Raw genomic sequence first — 17101 nt, 5'->3', positions numbered from 1 at the left:
TATTTTTAGTGCTTTCTTCTAGAAGTGGTTTAACATCCATTACAAGGCAGGGAGAAAGGGTACCATTTAAATTGTTGTAATTATATTCCTTTGTATTCTGTGCATTTCAAACACTAATTATGGCTTTCCTCTAGTAAAATTGCTATTCTCACTATCCCTAAAGATACTGTATCATGAACATTTTTTTTTGTATTTCAGTATTGTGTGCACACCATCTCTTATTTTTTTCTTTTCTCAGTTTGACTAGGCCTAAAGCCACATGTTTTTCATAAAATTTCTTGACAGCTCTACACATCTTTGCTTCTGTATACTTCTCTTTTATAATGACTGTCACATATGCTTTTTATTTTGTTATTGTATTATTCGTTATACATTTATTCATTATACATTTATTCTTCACATATTTTAAACAGTATTAAGACAATGAAATATTCTATTGAGCCTCAAATGTGCAGTCATTTTGTAAAGCATGGCCTTGTGATTTTGTAATCTTGGTCACTGTATCTATTGATGTGAAGTATGTTCCAGTAAATTAAACTGTAAGATTGTCTTTTCAGACATGTCATCTTCAGAGCATTAGGGTATTATATTAGGATATTCTGAAGTCCTGTTATTTTTGCCTTCTCATTGGTTTTTCATTCTTTAGAAATGGTTTTATTATTTTTAAAAATATCTCCATATTTCTTTGACATTAATCTACTCATTTATTCATTAATTTAAGAACATTGCCAGTTTATGTGCATAATTTACAACCGTTGGCCAGCCACTACATGAAATTTTGACTCTTCAGCAGTGGTTACACTACATTTTCTGTCCTCATAGAGAAACAAATCTGCTGTTGTTACCATAAAGGATCTTTGGGGGACCTAGGAAGACTTCCTAGAAAAGTGACTTTTAATTTGATGTTTGATATAAGAGTTAAATAGGTCAAGAATGAATTGAAGGGAGACAGTTTGGAACAGGGATCCTTCTAAGCAAGAGGAAGAATATGTACACAGTCTCCAAAACAAGGAATAGCAAAATGTTTAGATTAAAATTAATCTGTCTAGTGAAAGACTACATTTTCAGTTTACAAAGAAGCTAACAAAAATGGGATTATAACTTATTACATTGAAACATTCAAAGATTTATTTTCACCAGGTCACTTTTGTGCCTCTTAAAATATTTCATCAGCAAGAGGAGAATGTTATTATATATTATTGACTCTGAATTTATTGTAGACACCATCCAAGATAGCCCAAAATATCTTGGAACTCATGATGGAATTAGAAATGAGGACGTTGAGCAGGATTCATATGTAGCTTTTCTCTAGGAAAAGTGTATGAGAAGGAGGCCTTTTATAGAATTTGGTTCGCAGACTCAGAATTTAAACATTAATCTCTGTCCCTTTTCAAAGTACAAGAACTTTACAAAGAGAATAGTTTACAATATCTTACTTACAGCTCTGAAAATTATAACTGAAGTCCAGTATCATAATGTACTTAAATAAATTAAGTATAGCCATCCTATAAATAATCTGAATTTATGTTAATGAACAATATTGATTTTACTTCATTAGAAAATGCAAGAACCTCCAAAGAACATTGAAGAATTTTTAAAGCTTCAAAACTTGGTGAGTAGAATATCCTGTTTTATGGGGCCTTCACCACTGGTACACATATCAATCCTTTTCCTTTAGGAAAATACAGCAATTCTTTTTGATTGCCTGTAGAGTTACTTTGACAGTTTTAAAAGAAATTGTTGAGAGTTTGATTGGAATTACAATAGACTTTTGAAATTACTTTTAGAAACAGTCCTTTTAAAAAATACATTCTAAAATCACATAGTGTTAGAGCTATAAAGACTTTAAGTGCCAGCACTCATCTATCAACCTCCTTAAAATGTGATTTTTTTAAATTTCAAAATTACTGATTTTTTTTTTCCTGGTTATAACTAAGATAGTCATTTTAGAAAGTTAAAGAGAAAAGCACTAAAAAAGATAAGCATCTTAATTTTATCCTTTATAGATTAACCAGATATATCTCTGTATTTAGAGAAAACATAATCTAATCAAGCTGGTAGAATTTCAGGATACTTTATTCATAGTATAATTATATAGTATAACTCAATATCTTGAACAAGAGTTGTAATATCTCAAGTCTGACATAAAGGTGTATTTTCATAAACCTTCAGGCATGTTGTAAAATCTGTTCAAGTTCATTTCCATTTTAGCCTCTCCCTACTTTCCCCAAATTCACTTCCAATTTTAGCCTCTTGCCACTTTCCTAACTTCCCTAACAATTGGGATGACCCCTAACATAAGGACTATGTTTTCAAAAGTGGCTGTCATTCTAATTTGACAATGTTTGTCTCCAGGGAGTGTATCTTGTGATCATATCTTATTTTTCAAAGATCTTTGTATTTTTGACGCATAATATCCAGATTTTAAGGCTGGAAAACTTCCCCAGGTGGTTATGTGTTTTAAGACATATGTTTGTAGGATTTGTGAGAGAACACTGATGCATCTAGAATTCTCTTTTTCCAAAATGGCAGGGGGACCTAGATCCTGCTGGGGAAGTTTTTCAGCATTAAACTCTGGTTATTATTCAGGTACCTGTTACCATTACAGAGTATAGTGGATTTAGGAAGCTTTCAAAGGAAGAAAAATGGAAGTAGAATAGACCAAGGCAAAATTTAAAATTTCTTATCTGCCAACTCCAGATTTATTCCCATTTAAGCTAAATTCCCAGAATATCTTACCCACATTCTTCTTAAAAGAGTTTCATCCTATGAAAACTGCTACTCTTCCAGAAAGCATTTTCTTACTCACAAACCTTTAATTATGTCTGTTATCTTTCTTTGTTTTGGTATTCAACAACTCAATTAAAATATTATCTTGTATTTAGGTTTGCAAATATTAATGTTGTGATTCCCCTTTCCTTCCCTTTCCTTCTTCTCCTTCCCTTCGTGAACAATGTAGTCCTAAAGCCATTTGGGGGTCAGAACAAGGCAGCATCCACATTGGTAGGGGAAGGAAATGTGCTGTGGTCCCCCGGAGCAGGCTTTTGGAACCCTGCCACCATGGGGAAGGTATCCATATGACCCCACAGGTGTCGGAATCCGGCGGGGTGAGGATGGTATTCACGTGTGACCAGGGTGGGAGGTGGTTCCGGGAAGTGCAGAGACAAACTGTGGCCTGGTTTGAAAAGTCAGAGCCTAAGCAGAATGAGAAGGGCATCCATATACTGAAGAGACTAGCAGTGGATAGGAGAGATTGGTTACCTGAGAAGATTGATGCAATCAGTACATATATTTAAGATAATGTCAGTTAGATTTTTCACTCTTGAAGATGGTAATTATGATATGGAAAAAGAGAAAACTAGAATGTTTGGAACTGGAATTAAATTTATCAATATGAACTCATGGCTTTAATTACATAGAGGTCAAGACTGAGGAACTGTTGTAGACTAAAGGGGATTAAAGACATATGATGCTTAAATGCAATGTGTGATACTGAACTAGATCCTTTTACCATAAAGAGCATTATTGATTTAGTTGATGAACTCGAGTAATCTCAGAGAATTATATAGGAATGATGTAACAATGCCAGTTTCCTTATTCTGATAGTTATAGTTGGTTATATAGGGGAATGTTTTTGTTCTTTGGAAATAAATATTCAACTATTCAAGGATGATGGGGGCATCAGTCAAGTAAGCAACTTACTTTCAAATGATTCAGGAAGAAAGGTTTTTGTAAAGCATTTGAAACTTCTAAAGTTTATGGTTTTTTACAAATTAAAAAATATACATTTAATAAAAATCATGCTGTAGAATAAAACTTCAATTTTGGTTCATTGATTTTTGAACTCTTTAAATTCATTCAAAAAATGATTTAAGTTGTATTGTCTCACATTTTCTGCAGGATCATTGGCCAAAGGAAATCCATTTATGGGATAGTGATAAATTGTTATACACTATGAAGAAAATAAAAGAAGATAGTTCATTTACTTCCATTTATACACATCTGTGGGGAAATGTCCTGCGAGTAGATGATGCAGCTATGGCCATGGAGTCAAGATTAGCAGAATGTTCAATTCTTTTGAAAAACCATGCTTCTGAAATATTCGAGTGGAACAGAATAATTTCCAGGACAAGTAAATCTATTTTTTATATACATAAAGTAATTGTCAGTTGTATGTGTGTCTGTTGTGTTTGTGTCTATCTGTGTGTGTATTCTCATAAAGAATGAAATCCTAAGGTAAAAATATCTAAAAACATAAATTTATTTTATTTTAAAACCTCTTCATTTCTAAATGGTCCAGTATGGCTTTTTAGTTGAACATGACCATTTGGATTCAAAGAAAGTGTTGCTGGGACAAAACCTAAAACAGTTCTAAACTTTGAGCTGGAGCAGAGATAACTGAATATCAGGGAAACAGAGTTGCATTAACAAATATTGGTACCAGAGAAAAGCAAGTCAGAAAGAATCAAGATATTAAAACAGTTAAACCTATAACCAAAATAAAAGGAGTGAGACCTCACCTATATAAGCTAAGTTTGTGAGAAATACTTAGCATTCACGGTTGGATAACTGCAGACTGAGTGAAAAGCTTATCTGTAAGTAATGATAATTTTTACTGCTTTTCAGTATTTATATAGCCTTTACCTAGTTGTATTTTTAACACTTTAAGAATACTTTTAGATACTAATGGTGATTCTTATTCTTATGGGCAAACTTGTCATATATGTCTTAAGAATGATATTGGTTGTACTTACATTTTCTGTGTACTAAATAGATGTAATTAGCTACTTAATATCATTTTCAGGCCTTGAGTTTTCAAAATCTGAGTGTGTCTAAGTACAATGTTACTAAATTCTCTATTGTGAGAATTTTCTTATGGAATTTTTAATTATTTAAAAAAATTTTAATTATACAAGCTACATATATGTAGCTGTGTCTATATAAACATACAAAGAGAGAGAAAGCACCTGTGCATAATTTTAAAAAACAACTTTTTATGTACTCATTGTCCTCAATATGTAAGTATCAGAGCTTAGACTCAAGTCTAGATCATCTGACTTCAGAGCCCCCATAGTCTTTCACTGGGCCATGCTGCAGGGTCCTGTACCGTATTGTGTTTAAGGTGACCATGAAACAACCAGATGTAAGTGGCTGAGCTGTTTGAAAAACTTGGGGTTGTTCAGTAAGAAGGGATTAAGGTAAAATTGTAGATATAGGAGCAAGTACTAAAGACAGACTAGTTGGAAGGTGACGTTTCTAAATAGCAAAAGGAAAAGGAAAAGATATAATTTAACTCAGACTAGCATTATGTATCTAGCATTATGCTTATCAAAATATTTACTTGGAGTTTGGGACCCCAAAGCTGATGCTCTGTGACAACCAGGAGGGATGGGGTGAGGTGGGAGGGGGGACCAGGAGTAAGGGGACACATATGTGCCTATGGCTGATTCATGTTGATAAATGGCAAAAACCGTCACAATATTGTAATTATCCTTCAATTAAATAAATTTTAAAAATTTAAAAACTGGTTTATATCATTGGATAGTTTTATATATAATTTTCTTAATATATATAATTATATATAATCTGCTTTTCAATTTTAAAGGATATTTGTGTATTTACATGTGTAAACTCTCATTTTTTAAAGTTTCTCATGGAAAACTGAAACAATACAAGGCATTTCTGAAGAAGTACCATAAGGAAAAGAAGATAATGGTATGGTATTTGTTTTCATCTTGTTTGAAAAACTATTTCACAGAAAATGTCACTATAATTTCATAAATAAGCATTGATAACATTAAAAATTTCCTTTTAGTCTTTTATCATCTATCTATCCCTGTATTTTTAAAATAGCTGGGCTCATAGTCTTCTTTATACACTCAGTATGACTTTTGGTGTTCTCACATCACTGCAATTTATTTGAAGACTTATTTTATCCTCTGGTTATTTAAAACTTTATAATGTCTTATACTTAAGGGTATATGTCCCAAATGTCTTTTTCCTTTAGGAAAAAATAACAGTTTTTATTGCCTATAGAATTACTTTGTTAACTTTTTTAAAAGAATCTCTGAGATTTTGATTAGAATTATAATAGCTTTCTTTGAGAAACTTCATCTTTTTCAAAAATACATTCTAAAATTAAAGCTAGAAAAACTTGAAATGCGGCCATTCATCCATTCACCTCCTCAAATGTTTTTTGAATTTCAAATTACTTGGTATGTTATTTTTCCTGATTATGACTAAGGTAGTCATTATAGAAAATTAAGCCTTAAGCACTAAACAGGATAAGCATTCTTATTTTATCATTTATAGATAAATAACATATCTCACTATTGTCATTTTCATTTGTCTTTTTATTTAAAAACATTTAAAATTCAAATTAAACTAACTTTTAAACATATTCAATGTTTTATGGAATTTTTACCATTGCCAAATGTCAAAGGGTTTCTACATCATTTAAAAAATAAACTAATGTAATAGCCCTCTTGCTGGATGTTTGGTTAAATTTCATTATTATTTACAAAGCTGCTAGGAATATATTTAGAGCTAAAATTTGTGATTATGCATGATTATTTCATGATAAATTTCAGAAGTGAAACTATTAATACATGGGGAAAATGTGAAAATCTAAGTGTTTTGATACATGTTGCCAAATTGTTTTCTAGAAAGGAGGTACAGTTCAGTTCAGTCACTCAGTAGTGTCTGACTCTTTGTGACTCCATGAACTGCAGCACACCAGGCTTCCCTGTCCATCACCAACTCCCGGAGTTTACTCAAACTCATGTCCATTGAGTCGGTGATGCCATCCAACCATCTCATCCTCTGTCGTCCCCTTCTCCTCCAGCCTTAAATCTTGCCCAGCATCAGGGTCTTTTCAAATGACTCAGTTCTTTGCATCAGGTGACTGAAGTACTGGAGTTTCACCTTTAGCATCAGTCCTTCCAATGAATATTCAGGACTGATCTCCTTTAGGATGGACTGGTTGACTCTCCTTGCAGTCCAAGGGACTCTCAAGAGTCTTCTCCAACACCACAATTCAAAAGCATCAATTCTTCAGCACTTAGCTTTCTTTATAGTCCAACTCTCACATCCATACATGACTACTGGAAAATCCATAGCTTTGACTAGACTGACCTTTGTTGGCCATGTAATGTCTCTGCTTTTTAATAAGCTGCCTAGGTTAGTCATAACTTTTCTTCTAATGAGCAAGCATCTTGTAATTTCATGGCAGCAGTCACCATCTGCAGTGATTTTGGAGCCCCCCAAAATAAAGCCTGTCACTATTTCCACTGTTTCCCCATCTATTCACCATGAAGTGATGGGACCGAATGCCATGATCTTAGTTTTCTGAGTGTTGAGTTTTAAGCCAATATAACTAGATACGTTAGTCATTGTAAATTTTGTATTTTCAAAAGGATTTCAAAAATTCTAATGAATTTTATCAAATGTTTTTCAGGATCTCTTAAAATGACCTTTTAAATGAATTGCAGTAGCAAAACTTTTAATGATAATTTTGTTAAATATATCTTATTGGATTTCATCAGGATTTTAAAATGTATTATTTATATTTTTGTGGTATATTTTTCAGATTGTGTTATAAGAACTAGTTTTGTGTTACTATTACTCTGCTCTTTGAAAACTTCCAGTGTTTCTTTGTTTTCTGGAGACTAAAACCAGGACTTCAAGATTAACATCTTTTAAAATCCCAATTTATTGACCAATTATGTCTGTAGCTCTCAAGCATACAGCTTTATTTCTTATAACTGATCTCACTTTCCTTCTCTTTTTTATCCATTTACCAATACTTTAAATGGCAATAACGTGATCCTCTTTCATATGGCAGTATATCATCATCCTTTCTAATTGATTTCCTATGTCATCTCTTAAATGATATATGTATGTGTGTAATGTGTATAAATTTGCCTGCAAGGTAGTTAATAAACAATATATTAGCATGTCTAGAACACCCAAACTAATCTAAACAGAAGGGTTCCTGTTCTCTGTGTAAAGTGGTGTCATGGGCATGAAGATGTGCCACCCAGATTCCCCTTCAAGGAAGGACCTGTTGCCCCAGCTGCTAAAAGTGTTGTTAGTGGACATCCTTCAGCTGTCAGCTCCTTCAGGGATTCCTCTCACAGACAGATCCTCCTCTCCCAAGGAAACTATCATCTAGGAGTCACTCACTCACACTACCGCCCAGGACTCACACTCACAAGTTGGAAACGGAAAGACCTGACTGTTTCAACCCAGTTCAGAACAACTGCTATGGATCCTTTCAGTTTTAGAGCTCTGTTCAGGGTCAGGGCTGAGGGACTCGCCTCATAGCTGACTTTTCCGTCTTCCGTCTCCTCTTGCCTTCCGTAGATAATCAATCCCCATAAACATTCTGAACACTAAATTGGTTTTCCACCTCACAGTCTGTTTCCCAGAAAAATCAAACTGCAATAAGTAGTTGGTATGTATTTCTGTTATAGCTCTTATGTCTTTGTGTTTTGTATATGTAGCTGACTCCCTTCTTACCCCCAGACTAACTTGAGGGCAAGGAATATTTTTGTATTCTCAGCATCTTATATAGCAACAGCATTCTCTGTCTCAGTAAGACACATACACACACACACACACACACACATACTTAGTAGAGTTACAAAGTCTAAAAATTCTTAAATTTAGAATTTTAAAGATTTTATTTTTAATTTTTTCCAGCTTTCAGATGAAATGGAAACAAAGAAGGATATAGAGGTATTTAAAATTTCTGTTTTATGAGATTATATATCAAAAATATTATGTGGAACTAAAAGAATGTTTAAAGTAATACAGCAATAAATATAGATAATGGCCCCAGAAGAGAGAGTTGGAAAAAATACAGAAGCTCTTTTTCTGACTCATCAATTTCTTTATGTGTAGCCTGTCTAAAATTTGTTGTAATTTAAGTTAAAATTAGTTCTGAAATAATTGCTTTTACTTTTAAATTTTTGACATATGAATATGCCAGGGCTCTTAATATCATCAGTTTAGTTCAGTTCAGTTCAGTCGCTCAGTCGTGTCCGACTCTTTGCGACCCCATGAATCGCAGCAGGCCAGGCCTCCCTGTCCATCACCAACTCCCGGAGTTCACCCAGACTCACGTCCATTGAGTCAGTGATGCCATCCAGCCATCTCATCCTCTGTCGTCCCCTTCTCCTCCTGCCCCCAATCCCTCCCAGCATTAGAGTCTTTTCCAATGAGTCAACTCTTCGCACGAGGTGGCCAAAGTACTGGAGTTTCAGCTTTAGCATCATTCCTTCCAAAGAAATCCCAGGGCTGATCTCCTTCAGAATGGACTGTTGGATATTTGAAGATTTTTCTTAGGTGGGATAAAATATATTTACTTATTTTTAGTAAAAGTTTGTAATATAATTGCTAGTGAATGCTAGTAGAATTTTTACCTGTCTTCTGTAGTTATATGAAAAGAATTAAGTAATTCCTGTTCTGTGATTTTTCTTCTTTCTAGGGTTGTGACTTCCCAGGATTTAGAACAAATGAGCTTACTCAGCTACCTAGACATCTGAATGCTGAACGAATTTATCTTTTTATTTTAAAGGCCCATAACTTTGATGTATGTAAATATTATTTTATTTCTATTGTATGATACATTTGGAGGATATGATTTCATGAATTAGGCCTTTATTTAAAGCTATGACAGATTAGGTATTAAGCAAGATTCAATTCTTTCTGGCATTAAGTCTAGCAGGAAAGACCAGTGATATTTTTAACACCTTGATAACCAAAAGAGAATATATTTGATTCTGTGTTACTGCCTCAGGAGTCTGAGGTTGCTAGTGTGCATTGATTTGGCACATGACTATAACAGGTGTTTCCCCCTCTCCCCGCTCTATCAGCTCAGGATATGTTAGCCTGCTCATTTTGATGTCAGGATAATTTAGGAGAACCCTTCCCCACAGCCCCACCTTTTGAACCTTCAAGTTTCTGAGGAATTTTTAAGAAACATCTCTACAGAAATATCAATAGCCAGTTTATTGAAAAACTGCACACAGGAAGGTAAATAGATCAGTGGCCATTGAATGCCAGGTATAGGATGAGGTTTGAGTGGTTTTTGGTATTGATTTCCCTCTCATTTAAATATTAAGTGATCAACTAAAAAGGTTTCTGTTTACTGGGGACTTGGACAACGCTCCTTGTACCTCCAGGCAGACTCTGAGATGGACTTGGCTCTTAGTAGACCCTCTGCTGGGAGCTTCCCAGGCAGTGCTTGTGGTAAAGAACCCACCTGCCAATGCAGGAGAGGTGAGAGACTTGGGGTTCAATTCCTGGGTTGTGAAGATCCCCTAAAGGTGGGCATGGCAACCTACTCCAGTATTTTTGCCTGGAGAATCCTATGGATAGAGGAGCCTGGCCAGCTATAGTCCATGGGGTCACAAAGAGTTGGACATAACTGAAGCGACTTACCATGCATGCACACAGACCCTCTTCCTGCCTTCCTGTGGCTCTTTATTTCTCAACACAAAATCAATCTTCTCTCCTACTATAGTCCCCTATAGATGATCAGAAGGAGCACAGTCAACCATTAAACTTGGATAAATCAGTGTCAGCCATTATTCTCTGCCCATTCCTCACTCTTCAAGATGAAGAGTGTTTTTTAGTGTTTCATCCTCAAGAAAAAATATTCCAAGAAATAATCTGATTAACCTGATTTGGGCCTTCTGTTTGCCCCTCCATTAGGGAACCACAGAACTCCATTGAAAACTCCACCTAAAATGATTTAGTAATTACACCTTTTCTTATTTTCTATACTAATACAGATGCTTCTCAATTCTCTTTTATATTTTATGGGATATTGATGAGAGGGAAGACTTAGTTTGCCCTCATGATACAATCACCTGATTTCATTTTTTAAGAGAAAAACTATAGGTGGTATGATTATGCCTGGATCATGAGCAAGTTTGTTACATTGTCTGACTATTTTCCAAAGTTTCCTCAGGGAAAAGGTTTTATTATAAAGAAATTAATATAAATTATTGTTAAAATAATCTTAGGAATGTTCTAGACATTCTATAATCTTTAATTTTAGCATTTTGTATTCTAAAATGAGACTATATTTTAACCATGGATGCATGTACATCTAACATAGATCACAAGTCGGTCACATAAACAAGACATAGAAGTACAGCTGTGAGGAGTATTTTGTATACTTGGAGGATGCCAGCATTTTTGAAAGAAGTGGGAAAGGGAGGAGTGTACGCAGATAGGGGGTTGGGGTAAGAAGTACACAGGATATGACAAGCAGCTAGGTTTAGGATATTTTGAGTTTATGTACCAACAGTGTGTCCCTGGTGGTAAAGAATCCACCTGCCAATGTAGGAGATGCGGGTACGATCCCTGATTGGGAAGATCCCTGGAGTAGGAAGTGGCAATCCACTCCAGTATTCTTGCCTGGAGAATGCCAAGGACAGAGAAGCCTGGCAGGCTACAGTCCATGGGGTCACAGAGAGCCGGACATGACTTAGCAATTATCAATAACAACAAACAATGGTGTATCTAAACATAAATAACCAGTGTTCTATTTGTTAATACACCTACCTGATTTGAAAAAAGAATTTTAATGGGCCTTTTGTCATCGTTTAATTGCTGTGACCTCGACTCTTTGCAACCCTATGGACTGCAGCATGCCAAGCTTCCCTGTCCTGCACCGTCTCCCGGAGTTTGCTCAAATTCATGTCCTTCGAGTTGATGATGCTACCTAACCATCTCATCCTCTGACACTCCATTCTCCTTTTGCCTTCAATCTTTGCCAACATAAGTCTTTTCCAGTGAATTGGCTCTTTGCATGAGGTGGCCAAAGTGTTCAGCAACAGTCCCTCTAATGAACATTCAGAGTTGATTTCCTTTAGGATTGACTAGTTTGATCTCCTTGTTGTCCAAAGGACCCTCAAGAATATTTTCCATCTCCACGATTTGAAAGCATCAGTTCTTTAGCACTCAGCCTTCTTTATAGTCCAGATCTCACATCTGTGTGTGACTACTGGAAAAACCATAGCTTTGACTATATATGGACCTTTGTAAGCAAAGTTATATCTTTGCTTTTTAATACTCTTATGTTTGTCATAGCTTTTCTTCCAAAGAGCAAGTGTCTTTTAATTTCATGGCTGCATTCACTGTCTGAAGTGATTTTTGGACCCCAAGAAAATCTGTCACTGCTTCCACTTTTTCCCCTTCTATTTGTCATGAAGTGATGGGACTGGATCCCATGATCTTATTTTTTTGAATGTTGACTTTTAAACCAGCTTTTCCACTCTCCTCTTTCACCCCATCAAGAGGTTCTTTAGTTCCTCTTTACTTTCTGCCATTAGGGCGGTACCATCTGTATATCTGAGGTTCTTGATATATCTCCTGGCAGTCTTGATTCCAGCTTGTGATTCATCCAGCCTGGCATTTTGCAAGATATACCTGCATATAAGTTAAATAGGGTGACAATATACAGCCTTGTTCTCCTTTCCCAAGTTTGAACCTGTGAGTTGTTCTATATGTGGGTCTAACTGTTGCTTCTTGAGTTGCATACAGGTTTTTCAGGAGACAGGTAAGATGGTCTGGTATTCCCCTCTTTAAGAATTTTCCATAGTTTTTTTTTTTTTTTAACTTTACAATATTGTATTGGTTTTGCCATATATTGAAATGAATCCACCACAGGTATACATGTGTTCCCCATCCTGAACCCTCCTCCCTCCTCCCTCCCCATACCATCCCTCTGGGTCATCCCAGTGCACCAGCCCCAAGCATCCAGTATCATGCATCGAACCTGGACTGGCGACTCGTTTCATATATGATATTATACATATTTCAATGCCATTCTCCCAAATCATCCCACCCTCTCCCTCTCCCACAGAGTCCAAAAGACTGTTCTATGCATCAGTGTCTCTTTTGCTGTCTCGTATACAGGGTTATTGTTACCATCTTTCTAAATTCCATATATATGCATTAGTATACTGTATTGGTGTTTTTCTTTCTGGCTTACTTCACTCTGTATAATAGGCTCCAGTTCCACACAGTCAAAGGTTCTGAGAGAACACGGTCCCCTAGAGGAGGTAATGAGAAACCCCACCAGTATTCTTGCTGTGAGAACCCTGTGAACTATGAGAAGGTAGTTGGCCTGCTACACATGTGCAGTGCAATGGCATTCAAATAGATGATGAAATTAAAGTGAAGAAAAAATAGGTGTAGGAAAATCAGAAGGAATGTTATTTCATAGAAATGCTTATTGTAACTTCCCAAGAGTGAACTTTATGAATCTAAAGCTTGGAAAGAGAGTGTTAAAGGGTTACTGTTACATGCTTGAAGGCAAGGCAATCCATGAAATTGACTGGATTCACGTTACCCTGTCCAAATAACATTCTTGCACATACAGTCGTAGATTAAGTTTCTTGATAAAGTGTAAATTATACCCTGTACCATCCAGAACAGAACCTTGACTACAGATGATGCTCAGTAAAAATTTTATTGAATTGGGTGAAAAGAGGCCTATATTATGAGAAAGCTGAGCCACAAACATACAGATATACACAAAATGTCTTAGAGGACATTAGAAGTAGTTTTATCCAACCTATTAAAAGAATCAGTAATAGGAGAAAAAGTTCCAAGTCAGATAATGTATAGGCTTCAAGGTATGTTTACATTTATATGAATCAAAGTGTCACAAAAGGTAAAGGTTAATGGAAGAAAGTACCATTTAACTTTTTAAGCTGGGTTTGGAATTTTTTGGCTGATTTCTAGTTTTTGTTGTTTTGACTAAATACTGATAATAATTTAAAGAATTTGGAATTTTGCTGAAAGTTAGTGTCACTAAGCACAACCAAAGCTTAGAACAGAAGCAATCATGTAATTAGTTTACACTAAAAAGCATGCTTGCTTGAAATTTAGAAAGTATTTCAACAAAAATTCAGATTTTTCTCTTGTATTTTAACTTTCTACTTTTTTCTTTATGTTTTTTGTAATTAAGGAGTACTAAATAAGTTGAAGCTCTTACCAATGTATTCTATAAAGTGGCCTCTGAAAAAGAAGTGCCCCTACAGAATGCATGATAAAAAGAAAATCTCCTTGGTATAAAAGTTTGCAGGTTTCCCTGCTGACTCAGGGGTAAAGAAACCTCCTACCAGTACAGGAGATGCAGGTTCAGTCCCTTGATGAGGACGATCCCCTGGAGAAGGACATGGCAACCCACTCCAGTCTTCTTGCCTGGGAAATCCCATGGACAGAGGAGCCTGGCCAGCTACAGTCTATTGGGCCACAGAGTCGGACAGGACTGAACTGACTGAGCACACATAAAAGTTTGTACAATATCCTTTTTGTAGACTTGTACTTGAGGAAGAGAAGTTCCTACCTATGGATTTCATTGAAATAAATCTTGAACTGTACTAGATCTGCCATTTAAAAACTTTTAGTGAATAAGATAAAATGATCCACTGAATGTACTTTTTTAAACCAAGATTTAGTCTCTAGTAGTCATGGTAAATTAACTTCATGTGCCCGTTTTGATGAATTGCTAAGAAAGAATACTATGTTTAGTTAGGCTCTAGACTTATGATGGGGCCCAATGGGTTAGAATCCCATGATTGTTGATATCTGTCTTTATCATCGGAGAAGGCAATGGCACCCCACTCCAGTACTTTTGCCTAGAAAACCCCATGGACGGAGGAGCCTGGTAGGCTGCAGTCCATGGGGTCGCTAGGAGTCGGACACGACTGAGCGACTTCACTTTCACTTTTCACTTTCATGCAATGGAGAAGGAAATGGCAACCCACTCCAGTGTTCTTGCCTGGAGAATCCCAGGGACAGAGAAGCCTAGTGGGCTGCCGTCTATGGGGTCGCACAGAGTCGGACACGACTAAAGTGACACAGCAGCAGCAATCTTTATCATAAAAGGGAAACTGTAGCATGTGTCCTGGATTTTTGCTAGTCCTGGTCTAGCCTACACTGCCATTTCAATGACTGCTAACCAAATGTGATTACTGAGCATATGAAATATGCCTGTTGTATTTTTTTATTGAAAAATAGTTTAACAGTGTTGTGTTGGTTTCTGGGGTACAGCAACATGATTCAGTTATACTATATATATTATATATATACAGTTTTTAAGTTTTTTTTTCCATTATAGGTTATTACAAGGTATTTCCACTATAGGTTATTACAAGGTAGTGAATATAGTTTCGTATGTTATACAGTGGGACCTTCTTACTTATCTATTTTATATATAGTAGTGTGTATCTGTTAATCCCAAACTTAAGATTTATCCCTCTCCACTACTTTCCCTTTTGATAACCTTAAGTTTATTTTCTATGCCTGTGATTAGCTGAATTTTAAAATTTATGTACTTTAATTATATATAAATTTAAAATTACTTAATTCAATTACTGAAAAAATTTAGAGTTAAAAATAATAACCATATATTTTATAAAATCTAATTATAATCTAGTATTTTTGAAGAAAATACAGTGTTCAAAATTGAGATGTGCTGTAAATATAAAATATATACTATATTTCAAGGACCTAGTACCCAAAGGAATGTAAAATATTTCATTAATAATTTTATAAAATTTATCATAATACTAATATTTTAAATATATTTGGTTAAATGTCACTAAAACTTCACATTTGTACTTTGTTAAAATGTCTACTAGAAAGCTTAATATATAGATGACTCACATTAAATTTCTGTTGAGCAGTGGTAGTCTATAACTATTAAATACATACTCTTTATAAAGCCTATTTATATTAATGTGTCTTATAATACATATTAATTTGATCATATATATCTTTTTTCCATAGGGAAAAGTTTTTAAAATCTGGAGGACTCATTTTCTCTCAGAAGCTTCTCTTGCTCTTTTGCATGATTGCTTTTGGTGGTGGTTTCTCCATAAATTTAAGGTAAAATGTTTTTTTTAAACTTCTTTTTAAAAAGTTTGCAGCATAATTTTTCATTAATGGTAACACTGGTGTTTTTTTAATGTTCTTCTGATCCTATCACAAAGCTTGTTTTTTTAGTATTCTGCATATATTAGAAGTCATGTTTGAAATCTAGAGTTCTTTTAGAGGAGTTAAAACCTTAATGTGGATTTCAAAGATCCGGAGTCTGTATTAGTCAGAAAAAGAGTAGTTAAACACTGTAGTAAATAATAAAGTTGTAGCTTTACTCAGTAGTATAATGCACTGATGAACACTAAAGAGAAAATCCACTGCAAATCAGTGACATTGAAAGAGGTTTCATTTAGAAAACACAATATATCAGATGCAGAGAGGGTCCTCTCTTGATTCAGAAAGATGAAAACTCTGCTTAGGATTAAAAAGAGAAAGACATGGGTATCTGGGAAGCAGTAAAAGAATGGAAATAAGCAGTATGCGAGTCTTACATCAGAGAATACAGGAGCCTGGAGAAAGTGGTGAATACCAATGGCTGCTGTGTGGCCTCTGGATCTAGAAGAATGAAAAGCAGAGTAATGCTGGGGACCACGGCCCAAGCATTAGGAAGGTGTGCTGCCCCATCGGGGAAGTCTGATATTAGGCTCAGTTCTTCACCTCCCCAGCTCAAATTGCCCAAGGAAAACTGCTTATGGATTCTTTCATACAACGAAGGAATGAGTTCTATTGGTTTTTCATAAAACTATTTGAATAGAGCATCATGTTCCTTGTGGCTCAACTGTTAAAGAATCCACCAGCAATGCGGAGACCTGGTTTGATCCCTGGGATGAGAAGATGCCCTGGAGAAGGGAAAGGCTACCCACTCCAATATGCTGGCCTAGAGAATTCCATGGACCGTATAGTCCATGAGATCACAAAGAGTCAGACAACCGCTGAGCGACTTTCACTTCATCATCACTTCACATGTGTTAGAATAATTAATGTAATTCAAGGTAAGAGTATCTGTCCTGTATTTCTGATATCGTTAGGAGTTGAATGAGAAATAGGAAGTGGTGTATCAGTTCTACAAAGGTAATTATGTAGGGAAACATAAAACGAGACTTTCATTACCTTAAATTTCTTTTTCCAGATCTGGATTCCAAATTTATATTTTTCCATGATAACAGAGAGAAAGCATTACTTTCCCACTTAAATC

At 35.3% G+C, this 17101-nt stretch overlaps 1 protein-coding gene across 1 annotated transcript in view; it reads left to right on the top strand.

Moving 5' to 3' along the window:
* Window positions 1-1561: 1561 nt before the first annotated feature.
* FAM227B (family with sequence similarity 227 member B) overlaps window positions 1562-17101 on the top strand; it is a 201954-nt gene continuing 186414 nt past the window's right edge. Inside the window, exons 1-6 of the mRNA XM_005892161.2 lie at window positions 1562-1612; window positions 3901-4132; window positions 5648-5715; window positions 8704-8739; window positions 9491-9595; window positions 15817-15915. Of these exons, the coding sequence (XP_005892223.2) occupies window positions 1562-1612; window positions 3901-4132; window positions 5648-5715; window positions 8704-8739; window positions 9491-9595; window positions 15817-15915 (591 nt within the window). The remainder of the gene's footprint in view (window positions 1613-3900; window positions 4133-5647; window positions 5716-8703; window positions 8740-9490; window positions 9596-15816; window positions 15916-17101) is intronic.

This window comes from Bos mutus, chromosome 10 (genome assembly GCF_027580195.1).
Source record: "Bos mutus isolate GX-2022 chromosome 10, NWIPB_WYAK_1.1, whole genome shotgun sequence".
Lineage (NCBI taxonomy): Eukaryota > Metazoa > Chordata > Mammalia > Artiodactyla > Bovidae > Bos > Bos mutus.
Note: the sequence above shows the minus strand (reverse complement) of the source record. Positions and strands in the feature narration are given on the sequence as shown.